The sequence below is a fragment of the Equus przewalskii genome, chromosome 15 (genome assembly GCF_037783145.1).
Source record: "Equus przewalskii isolate Varuska chromosome 15, EquPr2, whole genome shotgun sequence".
NCBI classification, from domain to species: domain Eukaryota; kingdom Metazoa; phylum Chordata; class Mammalia; order Perissodactyla; family Equidae; genus Equus; species Equus przewalskii.
The window spans coordinates 81137853-81157273 of record NC_091845.1 but is presented as its reverse complement, the minus strand read 5'-3'; the positions used below and the strand labels follow the sequence as shown (position 1 = coordinate 81157273).

The 19421-nt window shown below is 36.3% G+C and overlaps 1 protein-coding gene across 4 annotated transcripts in view; it reads left to right on the top strand.

Moving 5' to 3' along the window:
- The window catches only part of PLOD2 (procollagen-lysine,2-oxoglutarate 5-dioxygenase 2), an 87854-nt gene that overhangs the window by 42241 nt on the left and 26192 nt on the right, over window positions 1–19421 (top strand). For all 4 annotated transcript variants that reach the window (XM_070577593.1, XM_070577594.1, XM_070577592.1 and 1 more), the window contains exons 3-7: window positions 662–798; window positions 11637–11800; window positions 14944–15056; window positions 16981–17044; window positions 18339–18436. In XM_070577593.1, the coding sequence (XP_070433694.1) occupies window positions 662–798; window positions 11637–11800; window positions 14944–15056; window positions 16981–17044; window positions 18339–18436 (576 nt within the window). The remainder of the gene's footprint in view (window positions 1–661; window positions 799–11636; window positions 11801–14943; window positions 15057–16980; window positions 17045–18338; window positions 18437–19421) is intronic.

Sequence of the window (19421 nt, the reverse complement as noted above, 5' to 3'; positions counted from 1 at the left end):
AGGGGGACACACTTCCTGCTCCCTCACAGCCAGGGGGGTCAGCATGCGCGTCCACAGGAGGTAGCTGCTGAGGCTAAGGCAAACAGGGACAAGAACGGAGGACAATTTTCTTAGGCCACTTCTACATTGATAAATTATTATTAAGCTTTTGAGAGTTATGTAAATTTAAGATTTATAAGGTAATGTTTGACCTCATGCCCTCTGTTTCCCTGAACAACCCATTTGGTTCAGAAGGAAAATCGCTTAAGGGCCCCATCCAGGAGTTGCTGAGTTTCAAGGGCTTTCAGTGTTCATCATACCGATTTCTTGCCAGATTGGAAAGTGTGATGGAAGATTTCTTCATTTTCTTTTTCATTTTAGTCTGAACAAATAGAGCATAAGATATGAGAAATACTTTCTGTGGTCACCCCCTAACCCCCGACCTCCTTGGATTAAACTCTACTTCTGAAATGGTAAAATTGGGAGTGGCATTTTATGGGTGGATAACATTGAAGACTTATGACCTGACCTAGGCATCAGGTTTTCCTGTCGAGCACTGTCATTTTGTGAAAAAAGAGTGGTTACTGTGTGACACTGTACGAGCTGCTGATGACTTCCAGTTTTTATGATCCTCTCATAATTTGACGGTTGCTCAGGGATGAAATGTTGATTTCATTTATAGGTCCTTGGTCAAGGAGAAGATTGGAGAGGTGGTGATGGCATTAATAGTATTGGAGGGGGCCAAAAAGTGCGACTAATGAAAGAAGTCATGGAACATTATGCCGATCAAGAGGATCTGGTTGTCTTGTTTACTGAATGGTAAGAGGAAAAACTTGTGGATTTTTAAGTCTATATTAAATTATTTTAAAAAAGAGTTGATAGTCATATTTGTAGGTTATATGTTAAATTATTTTATTGACAAGGAATGATTGTTTTAAAAAGTAGATTTTACTCATAATTATAAAACCATGGTCTGACATAGTTACGTAATGTGATCAAATTTGATGAGTTACTATAAACAGCAGTGAGAATACATGGCATGAACTAACATTTTTCTGAAATTCGTGTTTTAATCCTGACTTGAAAGGGAGCAAAGATCGTTTTGAGCCTGTCTTTGTGTCAGGGGATTCTGGTCACCCAGGAAGAACTAGATGATGTAACGTTATAAGTGAGAAATTAGAAAATCTATGTTTATTAAGAAAGAAAAACCTTTTGAATGTGTAAATATCTTTTTGTCTACGACTTCACTTTTCTTCTATTAATCTGGAGTGTCCACTGTCTTTCTTACTTTTTTCTTACATGTTTTTAATAATGTTGAGTTGTCATGAATCATTAGCGGTTGCCGCCTTCTTTATTCTGTTTCTCTACCTTCCTTTTAATTTTTATGTTTTGGTTATTGATTGCTCATTTTAAATCCCACAGCATTTTCTCTTTTAACTTAGGAAAGTTTCTTTACATTTTTCCCTGAATTGAAAATTCCAAACCACAAATTATTGCAGATGAAAGTGAGAGCTATGCTTTTTGTGCAAGTGTGTAATAAGAAAGGGGATAAATTTTGAAATGAAGATAGACATAATGAAGTCCCAGTGCCATCAACACTTAAAAGTTTTGAAAGGGTCCATATTCTTGCATCTTTAGAATTTCCAGAATGTCTCCTAGGAAAAAAACAAAATTCTGCTTATAGTTACCTCTTCTTGCAGCATGAGAGGTGGCATAGCTGGTGTTAGCTTGTGTGCCGGGAATTTTTCTACAGAATTTATTAGACAGTTTTTTTACCCTTGGAAAAAGAGTGGAAAGCTCATAGCAAATTTTTGGTTTAAAATTACCGTGAATTTCAAGCAACCGTTGTGGCCAGCTTGCCACATGTACATTTTGATTTTGACTTTGAGGCAAATCGTCCTTGTAAAGTTACCACATATGAGTAGTGGTTTTAGATTCCCAAGCCTCCTTTTTTGTTTTGAGAAGAACTTCTTTCCTTCTAGCTTTACTATCCTTTCCATTCCCCCTACTCCACCCTCCATCCAAGATTTAGCTATGGGAGAAACTGGTTTAATAAGGGGCCAATTTGTTTTGATGAGAAAAGGGACACCGTGAGATGTATGAAGACTGCTTGAGGTTGCATTTGTTTATTTAGATGATACTTGAAGACCCAGCTTGACAGAAAAGACAGCAGTAAAATTTTAACGGAAGGCCTAGTGTGTGCCAGGCACCGTTAGTGTTTGGGATCTGTCTGTGAAGCAAACAAACTTTCTGACAACTTCCTCTGTGAGAACAGCCAGCTGACTGAAAACACGCAGGCCTAGCTCAGCCAAACCATGGTCCAGGAAGGATTCACATTTTCTCCATCATCATCCACCATGTCTGTCCTCCTGGAAAACCTAGGGATGGTGAGAAAGTAACCAAGGTAAAGAGGGATGGGCAAATGGTGCCAGGTTAGAGGTTTTTTCCTCCTCTTATGTGTTTTTAAACAACACCCTTTTGAAAAAGTATTGTCTACAGAGTGATCCATGCAGTAGAAAATTGTGGGTAATCTAAGGTCTGGAAGAAATTAATTAGACTGTTTATAAATTATTGGCGATAATTCAGTATCAAAATTGTTAATCTCCTAATTAATCTTACCTCTGGTCAAGGCTAGAATTCAGAATATATTAATTTTAATAAATCAAACAAACCATTATTTCTTATGTGATTTTTTTTTCTTTTTCCCCCCAAAGCCCTCCGTTACATAGTTGTATATTCTTCGTTGTGGGTCCGTCTAGTTGTGGCATGTGGGACACTGCCTCAGCATGGTTTGATGAGCGGTGCCATGTCCGCGCCCAGAATTCGAACCAACAAAACACTGGGCCGCCTGCAATGGAGTGCGCGAACTTAACCACTTGGCCACGGGGCCAGCCCCCCTTATGTGATTTTTTAAAGGACAATTCAACGATAATAATTAGTTTTATGGACGCATAGGTCACTACTCTGAAAAAAATACAAAGATTTATATACTTAATGGTTTAGATAGGATTTTTAAAAAATAGCTTCATTGAGGTATGATTTATATACCATGAGATACACTCATTTTAAGTGTAAAATTCAGTAATAGTTAGTAAATTTACAGAGTTATGCAGTTATCACTACTCAGTTTTAAGACATTTCCACTACCCTAGAATGGTCCTTCATGCTCATTAGGTAGGCCTTTGTGAATTAGTTTGGAAACAATTTTATAACATTGCTTCCATGGGAATATGTATTCTAAACTGACTTTCGGGTGAACATTTAAAATTAGAGGTTGGTTGTTTATAAATAGACTCTGTAGGGTAAGATTTATCATATTTAATTTATATAAAAGTGAGTATTTGGCAAGGGTTTGGGTTCTTCTCAAAACAAAATGAAAACTGAAGCTCTCCATATAAGAAAGTACCACTAACTTTTCTTTGAGTTTCACTGCAGGGTGTGTGTGTGTGTGTGTGTTTTATTGCAATTAAAATAGTTTGTGAAGCTGACAGTCTCCTCTTGATTAGAGGAACTACCAGTAAATATAATAAGTTTGATGACTTTTAAGGGATGATATGTGATGAGATCTTTTGAAATAGGCTCATAAAGATTCTGGGAACAACTATTGTAACTTTGTAGCTGCAGATTCTCTTATGGAGAAAAATTGTTTCATAATGACTTTATAATTCACCTTCATCAAGGTAGCTGAGCCTTTGAATTTTATAATGAGGGACTTTGCATTACATTTAGAATTAGCTTGTAAAGCATGTATTTCTTTAACTTTAGTGACATTGAAGACAGTTGGTCAGACCTAATTATTACCATACAGTGACCAGTTTTGTTTTTTTAGAATAATATGTAGGGCAATATGTAACAAAATGTGTTTGTGTGATTAGGAGTAAATTAGATGCATACCAAATATCCTCACAAACTTGTTCTGTGCGGAATATGGTGAAATATAAACTAGCAGAGTCCCGACCCTTAAGTAAGCATGGGGTGGAATACTTTTGGGGGTCAGATAATTGTCTAATAAAAACTTTATTTGTTTTATTCTTTTGCTTTTAAACTTAAGAAAATTCTTTAGAAGAAAATTAGTTATAAATAAAGTCAGTGCAATTAATTGAGTTTGAATTTGGACAGAGCATAAATTTACATTTTTTGGTGCCATTGAATATAATGCCATTAGTCAGAATGCAGGTGTGCTTATTTTGAAAGTCTCCCAATATATGAAATATTTGAAAGGTGTATTCAGTGGTGATTACTGGGCTCACCAAAGGGAACATTTCCTCTATGAAAATATCTGCCCAAGGATTTGAGTAGGTATAAACTCCCCGGGTCATTAAAGTATGTGATTAAAGATGATTAACTGTATGACTTTTAGGTCAGATAAAGGAATTGACTTTGCAATTTAGAGGCCCTTGCTAACTAATGATAGCAGTAAGGAAGACTAAACTTAAAAAATTAGAATGGTAGTCAATGTTACAATACAAAAGCTGATATAAAATTAAAATGAATATCAAGTGAAGCCATTACATTAGTGGTTTTCTAGGTGGCCCTGGTCTGGGAGATGGATCCAGGATAAATAAACACTGGCTGAAAATTGAGGGATAATCTTAGTCACGCGAATCTCTGCTGTTCGCATGTGTGCCTTATCACTTTAATTGTATATTGCTGGCTTCTATTCACTCGTCTTGTTGAATTGTCATTGTTTGTATGTTCCAGACAGTGAAGCTGGGGCCTGTATCTGATTTACATATGGTCAGAGTGAATAGCAGGGAACCAATAACTATTAGATGACAATAAATTGCATTAGAAGAGGGAGAAACAGATATTGAAAGAGGGAGAAATATGCTGGACGCTTTGAAACTATTTTTAAAGATTGTTTTTGCTTCATTCATTTGGAGAGATAAAATGACTTATAAAGGCCGGAAAGCATTGAAATTTTCCAAATTTCAAAGATTGAAATTGTTGAAACAATTGTATTTTGATTAGAAAGCATAAAAAAGATGCTATTGCTTCTCATCTTTCATGTCAACCAATGTTTGTTTCTTTTGGCTTCTGATTAAATACAGTTTTGCTGAAAAAGATGAGTGAAGCCAGTTTTTCACTTTGCATTCAGTATACCTGTCTTGAGCACAAACTGTGACCCAGGCATAGGACTTAACACTCCAGAAAAGAAAGAAACACATATCCCATCCTCAAGGAAGTCTCATATTATACTCATTCTGCAAACAAAACTGAGCAGACCTAATTTGGAAGAAAAATATATGTCTTCAAAAAAATTTGAATGTTGGCATAATCTCCTTAGAATCATTTACTTTAAAAAAATTGTGAAAGGTTATGTTTTGTTGGGTCATTTTGCTAATTGTGAAAATATTCTTATGATTTTGTTATTGAAGTAAGAAGTATAATTTATATGTTTTAATTCTACAGGTAACCAGGTCCTATCTTATTTGTATTCTTCAAAATAAGTATTTTATACTTCTCATAATTCAGTTTACGTACTCCGTATTCCTGCATTTTGTATTGTCTTACATAGTTTGTTCAGAAGACAGAGTAAAAATTTTCTGAAAACAAAGCTTTTCAAGGACAATGGCTATAATTTTAACTAGCTAGGGCATATTTATTTGACCAACTCCTCTTTCCTGGCAGTGATGACAGTTTGTGTGTGCAGACACCAAGAACCTAGTCATTACCGACGGACAACATTTCATTATATTAGTATGAAGGAAAGCCAAACACATCAGAGTTCTCAGTTTCTATATTGCTTTTTTCTTTTTTTGGAGGAAAAATTGAAATCACTAGCTGTCACTTAAATACATTGCACTGCCTTCTGGCTCATCCAGAATAGTGTGAAATACGGTTGGGAATTATGTAGGAAATGAGTGACTTTTAGTTTGTCAGATTGCTCAGATGTTCCTGTTAGTATTTACTGAGGATGTTAGTAGGTGTGATGGAAGGAGGAATAAGCAGGTTGTATACAAAAGAAGCATTGGGTGTTTATATACATCTGGACTGATGTATGGTACTCTTGTATGGCATTAATTTGTCTGTTTTATGTGTGTGTATGTATATACATATTTATACATATATGCGCGTATATATATTTCCCCAAACAGATCATCTACTCCTTGGATTTTGTTCTTTTGCGTAAACATGTATTAAGCATCTCTTATGTGCAAAATATGGTGCTAGCTGCTGTGGCTGGGAGGAGGGATGCTGATGCACAGAAATCCTGTTCTCTGGATACATTTTTCTATCCAGAGCTTTGTATACATTATATCTGGCATATTGTAGCTACATAAAAATAAATGCGGGGATTAAAAAAAATGGGTTCTTTATTTCTTCATCGACTCAATGAATACTTACTGTGCACTGAATATATGTCAGATTTGAAAGTACTAATGTTGCCAAGATTAAACCTAACTATCATTTTAAAACAAGAGGGAGATTTTTATTTAAAATTAACCATCTATTGCATTTATTTTATAAATAATGAGACTGACCCAGAAACAACAGGTATGCTGACTCACGGTCCCACAGATAACTAGCAGCTTACACAGGTTGGTGTCTTGCCATCATTCTGTCCTTTGCCGTCCTCTCGGCTAGTTGTTACTCCAGCGCTAGGCCACTCTCAGAAAACTGTCTGGAGAAAATGACCCTCCAGCTCGGCAGTGTCCTAGTGACTCATACCTCTGCCCAGACTCAGTAAGAATTCTATGTTGAGGAAACAAAATGGTTTACTGTTTGGAGGAAAATCCTCCTCTAGTCGTATTTAGTTTTTAAAATAGTACCCACTTTATATGAGCTAATATCTGTTCTTTCCTCCATAATTCCTACAATAAATTTAATCCTTTACCACTGTGATTTTATTGTAGTTTGCTCTGCAGATTCAACTGGGTGGACATTTCAACTGTTTTTTTTGGGGGGGGAGGGGGTTCCATAGTATTAGTTTGTGGTATTAATTATCTATGGAAATATAGATATCTATTTAAGATGAAGACACAGTTAAAAACAGAATTATCAGATGTATTGCTACTGGTGTGCTTCAGTTTCATTAGCCTTTAAGCTTTTAAACACTGGCTGCTAATAGTTTGAATGATTATAACTTTTGGCTTAAGTTTATATCAGTGATGATGAAGAAAGTGTTGGATTAGGTAGGAACAAATAAAAAAAATTAGAGAACTCTTCTGTTGCTTTCTTTCCTGGCTACTCAGTACCTTTTGCTTCTTATTGAGACTTGGGATTCATTTATTCGTTCATTAATTCAGCAAGTATTTATTGACTGTCTTCAAAATACAGGGCTAGGGGAATTCACAGATGAATAAAGAAGCAGATCTGGCCTGTGAAGGAAGAACTCGCAGCCTACTGTAAGATAGGCACTCCCAGCATGAAGAGTGAAAAATAAAATGTTCCATGAAAGGGGAGAGGAAAGGAGCTGTGGGAATTAAGAGGAAGGAAACGATTTTTCCATTTATGCTGATCAAGTGAGGTTTGTAGAGGAGGTGACATTCGAAATGGACCTTGAAGGTGAATGCTTTGGACCTGATTGGGAAGAGACATGCTAAGCGGATGAAGCATCCTGAATAAAGATGTGGATGACAGGTCAAATAATTCAGTTTGGCTTTAGAACAGGCTATTTAATGGAAAGTTATTAATGTGAGGGTGATTCGTTTAGACTTCATTTTGTAGGCTGGTGGTTGGTAAGCTGTGGTCTGGCCCACTGCTTGTTTTTGTAAACAGTTATTAGAACACAACTATGCCCATTTGTTTACATTTAGCCTTTGGCCGCTTTGGTACCACGACAGCAGAATTGAGTTCTTGCAACAGAGACCATATTGCTCGCAAAGCCTAAAGTTTTTTCTGTAAAAGACTAGATAGTAAATATTCGCTGAATCCTGCTTTAAACCCTAGTTGAGGACCAGTGATCCAGTCTGGGAACTGGCACAGAATGGTTTTCAGGAGAGTTTGTCAGACAGTCCTTATTAGAAGTGGGGAGGGGGTGGGTAATGTGGAGGCATGTAGGGTTTTTGAATTAATCCAGTCCGGTGTCTTCTAGTGGGAATGAAGAGGATTTGAATGCTAAATAGATTACGTAGAAGGAATCAATAGGATTTGTTGAAAGATTTGATGAGAGGGGCCATGGAAAGGGAGGAAGCAAGGCTGAATGAAGGATTTCAGCTTGGGTGACTGTGGTGGTGTCACAGAAACAGAGAGCACAGAAGGACAAACACTTGTAAAGTTTAAATGACCTGTTAGAGATAGAACACTGACATGTCTGCTGGAGGACTCAGTATGACCACTTAATGTGGAACCTTATGGCTTTTGCAGGACCCAGGAATATTTACCACAGTTAGTGGCGGAAAATTTTATTTTATTCTTCATATTTAAATAGATCAAATTCCTATGAGAATTATTTTTATGACTGTTGTGGATTTGTTAAAAAATTTGACTATTTGGGTTGTCGTAGCCAAAGTAACTTTGAGCAGAAAAACTTTCTTGACCTTTGAAAAATTTTAAATTGGTTCAAAGAACTTTTCTAAAGTCCTTAAACACAGAAATAACAATGCCGCTTCTGAGAATAAAATGGGAAACTTTCAGCAACCTTACATTTTTATTCACAGTCAGTTCTCATTTAAATTATGTGAAGATAACTTTTGCCTGTACATTTTGCTTTAAAATAATTGCTTTTTGTTATCAAGGTAATGCATGCTTATAAAATACAAAATTATAAAACTAGAAGTTCCCACAGTGCCTGCTTTTCACGCTGTTGACTTCTGTTAATCATTTGGGAGATACTCTGTAATACTGTATCCTTCCCCGGGGTTACAAAGACAGAAGACATTCGCTTTCCAAGTGTGCATTTACAACTTTGAATACGTGATGCTACCTGGAAAATCTCTCAATCACTTTGGCCTGTCCCCAGTTATGTGGGTCTCTGACGTAGGAAGCTCTTTTTGCTGTCTCCAGACAATGTATTGGGGTTCCTCTACAACTTGGATGGCTTATGTGTCTCGCCCCTCATGGCTCAGATACTCATGGAACTAGTCTTACTTCCTAATCTTCAATATTAGGAAAATCCCCTGCTAGAAAAGACAGGATTATTTTAGGAGGCAGAAATCTAAAGTCATACTGAGGAAATCAGTTGTACTTATTTATAAGAAAAAGAGAAACTTGATATATTTTTGTAAATATTGTCTTGTGAAGTCAGATTAATCCAGTTTATTAAATATACAGGCAGGGAAAAGTTGGTTTGAGGTTTTAGTCAGAACAAATTTATTCTGATTTAAAATTTGTCATACAACATATGTATATCTTGCTAAAAATAAAATTATTTTAAACTACAGATTTGTATAAACTTAAGGGAGAGTTTTCCTCCTGCCTCTCCCCTTACGTTAGACCTTATCTTCTAGCAGCAATAATGTTAATTTTTGTTAACTTTATTGAATGCTTATAATTTGCCATATATTGTTCTTAATTTTTAATTTTTTTACAATAGCTTGATGAGATAGGTACTACTTTCTCCCCCATTTTATACATAAACTGAAGCATAAAGAGTTCAAGTAACTAACTTGTCTAAGGTTAACTCACATAGCAAGTGGCAGAGCTGGAATTAGAAATCCAACTGGCAGACTTCAAATTATATGCCCTGAGTCACTTTATGATTATGTTATTAACAGTATTAGCAGTTTCTTGCTTATTGATCTTAGAAAAGAGAAAAAACTATGTACCAAAATGTATACCTATAGAGATATGTTTTAATTTTGAAGTGTTATTTTTTGTAACTGAAATAAAAACAAATGATACAATTTAAATCCTCTAGGACAATATAAATGAAATAGTCTATCTTTTTTATCTCACCCTTATTTTTTTAAAAATTGGCTAGGCATAATTACTAAATTTAGTTGTACGTCAACAACATTTTAATTTTCATGTTTTGTTTTGGTTTTACTTTTGATCCAGAAGTGGACTCTGTGGTGTGGGTGTGTATGTCAAGTATTTTTCACTTGTAAAGTCTTGTTTACCATGGAAGGGGAAAGGAAGAGAGAGAGAAGCAGAGGGCAGGCAACTTCCTTTTTGAAGCCCAGGACCTGGTATGACTGAGCACACTAGTTCCACTCACACTCCGTTGGACAGACTTAGTCATGCGGCCACATCTAGCTCCAGAATAGTCTTTAGCAAGACAGCCATGTTCCCAGTTAACAGGGCAGGATTCCGTTATCAAAATAAAGGCATGGGAATGTGCATGGGGTCAGTTAGCATCTCTACCACAAGTATAAACTTACACTGTTCTTGTTAAAGTAATTTTATACAATTTCATTGGGTTTTTAGTTTTATAGAGATGAGCAATAGTGTGTTTTAATTAATTAATTAGTTAATTAATTCATGAGGAAGATTAACCCTGAGCTAACATCTGCCACCAATCTTCCTCTTTTTGCTGAGGAAGATTGACCCTGAGCTAACATCCGTGTCCGTCCTTGCTGTGCTTTATATGTGGGATGCCTGCCACAGCATGGCTTGATAAGCGGTGCATAGGTCCACACCTGGGATCCGAACTGGTGAACCCCAGGCCGCTGAAGCGGAACGTGTGAACTTAACCGATGCACCATCAGACTGGCCCCAATAGTGTGTTTTATTTTGATAAAACCATTCATATATAGAAAGTTATTAAATGTTGCGTGATACATTACTACTATCCTAGCATATTAACAAGCTCCTTGAGAGCAGGTCTGCCTGGGAAAGGCATGTGGAGCAGCCTCCTCCCTCCTCCGTTCAGATATCACAGCTGTGCATCAGGACTATTGGCTGTTAGGAAGACCTGGTGCTGAATTCAAGAGCATCTGTTTACTTTTATTGTTTGTCATCCGGATCTTAAGTCATTAAATTATCATATTTGGAAACCTTTGGCCTTGAGGTTCTCTGATGTAAAAAAAGGTGCAAAAGAATCTGTGGTCGTAGCAAGAATGGAGAAAGTATGAAACAGATAGTGGCTTTTATGCTTTATATTTTATTAAGTTGTTGTGATTCTGTGAATTAACTATGAGGAATGAAGTCTCCAGAAAGGTCAATGAAACTATAGACATTAAACTATAGTGTCAATTTTACATAATTTCTTTCAAATTTATTGAGCTTTAAAAGGATGCATTTGTCTATACACTTTTGTTTTAGGATTTCAGGCTAAATAGTGATTCAAATATAAATTTATGTTGATGAATATTAGTAGTTGAACACATTTTGTCAAAGATAATGAAATCTTCAGAAATTATAATGGATGGGTACAAATTAAATTGAAACATGAGGCAGTTACAATGGCAGCTTCTGTCAGTGATTGTGTCTGTATTATTAAGGTATATAGCAAATTACGGACTTTTTAAAATTTTAACACTTTTATAATTTTGATTTTGGGGAATAAGTGATTTTTGAAAAAATATTGACTAGTACTAAAAAAGCTGTCTTTTATTTGAACTTCATTTGCCAGTGTAATGTAAACACTAATAATTTAATACAGTCTATACAATTTAAGTTGAAGGACAATTGTTTGGTGTACTCTGTAAATAGTTGTTATTAATCTTGTGTTGGAGTCTAAATTCTGACTTTTATTGGAAACTACTTTTTGGTTTATGTGCCTAAATTCAGACAAGTGTACTTTAAAACTTCTTTTTTCCCTCATTAAACAGCTTTGATGTCATATTTGCTGGTGGTCCAGAAGAAGTTCTAAAAAAGTTTCAAAAGTCAAACCACAAAGTGGTCTTTGCAGCAGATGGAATTCTGTGGCCAGATAAAAGATTAGCAGACAAGTATCCCATAGTGCACATTGGGAAACGATACCTGAATTCAGGAGGTAGGTAAGACACTGGCAGAAAAGTTTAATGCAAGTCATAGTAAATTATAAATATTGATAAAACAACCTTTTTTTTTGTATATATAACTGTAGAATGAAGATTTAAATAACTGTTATCATCTTACAAGTATGGAAAAATTATATCAGTTTAAAATCCACATTGCATCTTATAAGTTGACAAAGCATTTTCCCATATATTATGTCATATGATGCTCCTAACAACACTAGGCACTGTTATTATTTCCACATGATAAGGGAGAAAACCCATGTCCTCCAAATTTAAGTGACTTCTCTAAAGACATTTGGTTGTTAAAGGGAAAACGACATGAATTTGGGTCTTCTCATTGTAGTTTCATTGAGAATTTTCTATCTAAGGATAGTAGATTTAATAAGTTCCCTTAGGAAAAAGTGCAATCTACAATCTACAATCATGCAGCTTTAAAAAATAGACATTACTTAATTTTATCTAGATTTTAAATGTATTGGAGTAATGAATGATTGGTCTTGAAATCGCTAGTAAAAAAGATTCAACATTAAGTATCTGGGTATACTTAAAGTGCTGATTAGCTATGCCGCTGCAAATTAAAGGAACAAATTATCACATTTCCCCCCTCCCTCCAAAGAATGATAGAAAGTTTGACTTTGGACTTATCATGACTCCAAAATATTTTCCCTAGACTGAGATTAATGTAAATATATGGTCAGAAGACGTAACCAAATAGGATGGGGGGACATGTTAGAGAAACAAGTTGGGTGGAGATTGCAAGCCACATTGGAAAAACAGATATTTTGGGTGATTTCCGTGTAAATTAGTGATACCCTTCAGGATATTTCAAATAAATGTTCCTTGAGGTGGCAGCATAGCATGTCTGGATCCTAGGCTTCGCTCAGCCACTTAAGACAGCGAAAGCTTTAGCAAGTACTTTACTTTCTCAGTGAGATGCCTCAACCTGGCTCTATTCCCTGCACTTTATTTCAACATCCCAATCCCAGAGTTGTGCCTTGGAACTTTGTCAGCCCACATGAATATTGCACTTCTGACACCTTAAATTCCAGTTTGTACTGCTAGTTTTAGCTCACGTTTACTCTCCATCTCAGTACATCTACAGTTAATGGTTTTTTGGATCTCTTGACTGTTTTATTTTTTCCTATAATCTCTCCACCACCTTTGGATTTTACTTCGTATTCAAGTCGGAGCCTACGCTTTCTCATATTGGTCACTCTGACCTCATTGCCTTAGCTGTCTTTCACCCTTAGATTTCCAGTTCGTGCACTGACAAAGCCTCTGCCTGGGAGGCTGCCCACTCTCGGCTGAGCACATGAATTGTGGATGCTGCTGTTTCTACCTCCAAACCGTCAGGCCTTCAGTCACGCAAGGCTCATTTTTGTAGCTTATCCTAAGTCCTAGATAGTTTAAAAACTGTGCAGCTATCGAACTCTAGGGTAAGTTTTATGTTATGTTTGTTAATTTTTCCAAACATGACCTGCATAGTGAAATATCATAGGTAAATTCATCTAGATAGTGATATATCTGCTCAGGGATCTAAATTTCAGATGGATACACAGTACTGTGCAAACAGCAGAAAACTACCAATGAGCGCCTTTGTGAGGAATTTTAATTAAGGAAAAGGTGTTTATAGGTGGGAAAGAGATGATACAAAGACATCAAAACATCATCCTTATGCCTTCTGTAGTCAAAATAGTTAAAGAGATGGTAGAAATTTAAATACAGTCGATAAAAGTTTATGTAATTTCCTGAGTGAGCTATTGAGAGTTGTTTAAAGAACATGAGTTTTGTTTGTGGGTGTGTCATTTAGTTTAAAAAAATCTTTGTCATGGAGAGTAAGCGTGTTACCTTATGAGGAAAGTTTAAGAATATTAGAAACTTTATTGTTGTGAAATAATATGACAGTTTAGTAGAAAAATAAAAATCATATAAAATGTATGTCACATTCTAGGAAAATAGATGTAATTCCTTTTCTTTTTTTGGGATGTTTGAGATTTTTAAATAGGATAAGGAAACGTAATTTTTGAAAACAGCAACATAAACCATTGGAAAATGTCATGTGTTGCTATGTGGATCTATTTTTTATCACAGAAGATTGGTCACAGAAATTAAAAAGTGCATTATTTTTCAGTGTTTTAGGATTTTTCTATTTGGCAAAAATAGCAAAAATGAACAACCGGTGATTGCTTTAGCGTGTCCATTTTGTCTTCTTTTCTTTAGGTAACAGCAGTAGTCCTGGACCTATTTCTTTTAATTCTTATTCCTAGGAGAAAATGTTAATTTTGAGGGTAAAAAATTAGGTTTCCTGGTTTCCTTTCATTTCACAGGAGTAAAATTTGTCCTTTTTTAAAAGTATTGCATGTCAGTGAAACAGCACAGCTTGGCTGCGTTTCTGAAATTCAGAGGAAGACTCGAACAGAGGAAAAATGATCCTGTTGTCTGTGTCTTTTATAGACAACTGTTATTGGCAAACGTAATCCTTACGCTCTAGGGCCAAGGGGAAAAATCCAATTTTAGACTTCCTTTCTCCAGACTGTGACACACAAAACCTAGCCAGAAAATGGTTTAGCAGGCACAATAATGACTAGCTCAAGTAAAGGAAAAATTCCCAAAATGTCCTAGATATAAAATTTCTTTGGATGTTTGCAGTCAGTGACAAATCCAACATTCCTTTGATTGTGTTAGCGTCTCTGGCACTGACCTTAAAACCACTGTAGTAGAGATTTTCCTTTTTCAGAAACAGCGAATCCTCTACGAAGGATCCAAGAAGAGTATTTTAGAAGGTCAGAAAGAAAATTCTTCTGTCTTATTCTATTCTTTTCCTAGTAACTTTTTTTCCCTTAGGAACTTTGGAAAATATTAGGTCCCCTATTTGTGTCAATTAATTTTGGGAATGTGTTTATTCAAAAAGAGTCTTTGATTTGCAATTCATAGTAAAATTCACTCTATTGTAGTTTATACATAAAACAAAGGACCCTCAAACTCATATTTCTCTCACGGTGAGCCAGGAAATTCTAACCTAAGGATTTGGCCTAGAGGCTTTACAACTCTATACAATTGGTCAGTGGAATTGACACAGACACAGGTTTTGGTCTTTGAATACTAAATCCTCTATTCTGTCTCTGTTGTATTGCAGGATTTATTGGTTATGCTCCATATATCAACCGTATAGTGCAGGAGTGGAATCTCCAGGATAATGATGATGATCAACTATTTTACACTAAAATTTACGTTAATCCACTGAAGAGGGTATGTGTAATAGCTCCCACTTTCAGTCTACCTCCTTATTCAAGATGGCTACTGGAGCTCCAGCCATTGTATCCATGTTCTGGGCAGTTAAGCAGCAGAATAGTAAATAGGGGACCATTTCAGTTGTGTCACCTCTCTTTATGTAGCATTCCTAGAAGTTTCACAAAATACTTTCTCATACTTTTCTTTCACTAAAACATATTTATGTGGCTATAGATGCTATGCAAAGGAAATTTTGTTCTTTATTTCAAGCATATGTGTCCTACTGAAAATCTGAGTTCTGTTGGCAAGTGGGGGAACATTGAGGACAATAGCCATCTGTCATAGGCCCTGGAGAGAATACTCCTGAGATTGATTTAAATGAAACTTTGGAGAAAAGTAAAACCAAAGTTCTCTAATTCAAGAATATTTTTAATATATTTACCTAATATAAGTTCATGTTTCACAAATTTACTGTATATAACTGACACAGTTCTAAAATTTACTGAGTTGTGTATCTGTGGGTATTGTCATTAGGAAATGTAAGATTTTAAGTATATTTTATAGTGAGTTTGTAACTGTAGCTGTTTCTGTTTCTTAGATAAATACTTGTCATCTAAGTATTTTCATTAGACATTAAATATTTAGTAACCTTCATTCTTAAAATGTTTACTTTTCTTCATCTCTGTTTTTTACTTTCCCTCTTGTGTGCCTGACATGCCAAGCCTAGGACTTATTCTCTCCTCTGGGAGAAGAAACCTCCTCTTGGCAAGAGTGCTGGTCCGTGCTGCTTGCTGTCCGTCTTCTTTTAGTGTAATTCAACTGTGAAAGTACCCTGAGACTCGTTGAGTTGTCCCTGCTTTAGGATGCTTCCTCTGAAATCTCACTGCTGGGTTTATAATCGTTTTAGTTGCATAAATCCTGTTTGTTTCTCTCTAAGCATAAGATTTTGTCTATAGCATGTGTCTTAGTCTGCTTGGTCTGCCATTCACAAAATATCGTAGACAGGGTGGCTTAAACAACACAAGTTTATTTTCTCACAGTTCTGGAGGGTGGAAATCCGAGATCAGGGTGCCAGCACAGTCGGGTCCTGGTGAGGGCCCTCTTCCTGGCTCGTAGACAGCAATCACTTTTTTGCTGTGTCCTCACATGGCTGAGGGAGAGAGAGTAAACCTTCTGATGTCTCTTATAAGCGCACTAATCCCATCACGAGGGTCCCACTCTCATGAGCTCAGTTTAACGCTAATTACCTCCCGAGGGCCCCATCTCTAAATACCATCACATTAGGCTCCAACATATGAGTTTTGGGGGGACACAAACAGTCCATAACAGCAGACAAAGACAATTTTTAGGAATATTCTTAAAACACTGTAATGTAGCAGAAAAACTGGTGCATTGAGAAGCATAAGGTTTGTAAAGCAGGTTAATTATTATGATTATGTTGATTAATTACAAACTTCTTATAGCGGTCAGACGGGTTATGCTCCAATGATAACCCCCAACCTCAGCAGCTTAACACAACAGAGGTTTATTCCTCCTGCTACATGTCCAGGTCAGCAGGGCGTTTCTACTTATTGTGGTCATTCAGGGACCCAGGCTGATGGGTCATGTCCACAGGGAAAGAGCACACTTAGGGTCTCGAACTGGCAATTACATGCTCCAAGTGGAAGCTATTCATTTTACTTCTGCTAACAATTCTCTGGTCAGAACAAGTCAAAAGGTGGAGAAGTAGAAATATTCAGAGAAAAACTTGAATGCTTTACCATACCCTTTATCCTCCAATTTAATAAACTATAAAATTACATTCTTTCTGTCTTTTTGAAAAATATTGCTGGAATAATTTAGATATAGGACCTTTAAATTTCCCCCCCAAACGATATTAACAAGATAGAGTTGTTTGCTGTTTTTGTTGTCATTTTCAATTCCATTCTATTCTTATTTTTAGGAAGCTATTAACATCACATTGGATCACAAATGCAAAATTTTCCAGACCTTAAATGGAGCTGTAGGTATGCTTGCTAGATACTAGATTACTCGTGTGTACAAATGAACACCAGTGTTTTCAACTGTCCTCCCTTTTGTTGTATCCATTTTGGGTCTGTGACTAGGTTTGACGTGTAGATATTGCAACTGTTAAAAAATATTGAACTTGAGCTTAGCTTGGTATAGTTAAATTCATTCGGTTAAAATCATTTCCTAAGACTAGTGCAAAAAAGATAAACTTCTGGCCTAAGGTAGTCTAGAATTTAATGTCTCACCATCTGGGGACTGCAGATTTATTTACGAATTACCTGCACCTCATTTTTACACCTTTTACACGTTTTCCAGTATAAGTTCTCTGTATTGTGAATTACCCAAGAGTATTAGAGCATTAGAGTATTTTACCCTAGCTGAAAGGTAGCTGGTAACTGGGCATGCACACTTACGGATCTGTGTGTGTGTTGGGGGGGGGTGGGTGGGTGCAGTTGCATGTGTGCGTGCATGTACCTATGCCTGTGTGTGTTTTCCTAAAGAGACGTATATCTTGATAACAATATATTAATACATTAAAATAAAAATATATTAATTAATTAATGCATTAATACCTTAAAAATTAAAAATATGTTGCAATTCAATACACTTCTTCAAGTCAGTTCATACAGTAAAAAGATTCTCAGAATATTTAGTTTGGAGTACTCAGGAAATATGAGGGGAAAAAAGCTGAAAGCAAAAAAAAAAACCCAAAACACTGTTGCTGCTCCCATTTGACTTGTGTATTCCTGGAGTTTGCATTAGTTCTGATTTTCAAGAACTGGAAATACTGTCAATGGTGGCCAATTGTAGAAGCCTTGCTTGTGCCTGGCAGCGTTCTATTCGCCATACATATATTGTTATTATCTTCATAATAGCCTTGAAAGTCAGGCAAGGACCTCACTTACAAATGAGTAAGTTGAGACAATAGTTTAACTGGTCTAGGATCACATCACTTTGAAGAGACACAGGTAGGATTCCAAAGATGCTTTCCTTCCTCCAGACACCCCAGTGGCGTAGTAACTCACTTGCCAGTGCCAGGCTGGAGTAAGTGAGACTCTCAGACTGTCTATCTGTACCAGTCCCATCCTTCATTTTGGGTATCTGCTGACTTGGAGGGGTCCTGAGAGTGTTGCAGCACATGGCATAGTATGCATGAGAAATTTTGTAACAAGATATGTATATAGATAGATATGGCTATGTAGATAGCTATAGCTATAGATAGACACATATGTACGTGTAAATACACATGCAATGTAAGTGACTAAAACCTGTTTTTTCTTTTTAACCCAGATGAAGTTGTTTTGAAATTTGAAAATGGTAAAGCCAGAGCTAAGAACGTATTTTATGAAACACTACCAGTGGCAATTAATGGAAATGGACCCACCAAGGTGAGTCACAGTGGCTTTTCCCTGTTTGCCTCTTTCTGGGAGGTAGACTGTGGAGTAATATGTAGAAGGTCCTCTTCTTCTTCTTTTTAAATATTTTTAAAAGGCTTTATTTTGGTGCCAACAATTTTTACAGGCTTCATCTTTTATGCAGTATATGTTATCTTATTTCATTCAGATTAATCAAACTGATGATTTTTCCTCAGCAGAGTAGTAACTTTTCATTCTATTTGTAACACGTTTCACTTTAGTGGTTGATAATAACAGCTACCTTGAGGGTTAGCCACGTTTCCCCCGTACAGAGATCCTGTCTGAGTAGGAAATGCTGAGGTCGTTAAGGGCCATTTGTTTCTCCTCAGTCACCATTTCTAAGTTAACAGCTTTGCTAAGTGAGATGCGACTGAATAGCCAGAAAGCTTCCTCTTGCGTTTATTTTATACCAAGGTCGATGGTTCATGATCGACAAAGACTTAATTTGACTAATGAAATTTTGGGTGCTTTTCTGTTTCAAATATATATAGTTGAGCTTGCTGAATTGTTATTGACTGCAAAATTTATAGATAAGTTTGTATTGCTGGTATCCAATTGAAATGGAACGTGAATTGTAGACGGTCATGTGTTGCTTCATGATGGGGATATGTTCTGAGAAATGCGTTGTTAGGTGATTTCGTCATTGTGCGAACATCATAGAGTGTACCTACACCACCCTAGATGGTATGGCCTACTGCATACCTAAGCTATATGGTACTGATCTTATGGGACCACCATTGGATATGCGGTCCCTTCACTCACTGAATGTCGTTAGACGGTGCATGACTGTATATGTACTGTGCCTAAAACAATGTTCTGAGATACTGAGATACCTAGTTTACTCATAAGAACCTAGAAAAGAGGTTAACAGGTAGATTTGCATTGCGGGAAGAGAGGATAGGGAGATGTAGTCTGCTGTTTGGAGGAGTGAGTAGTCTGAACTCCAGAGGAATACATG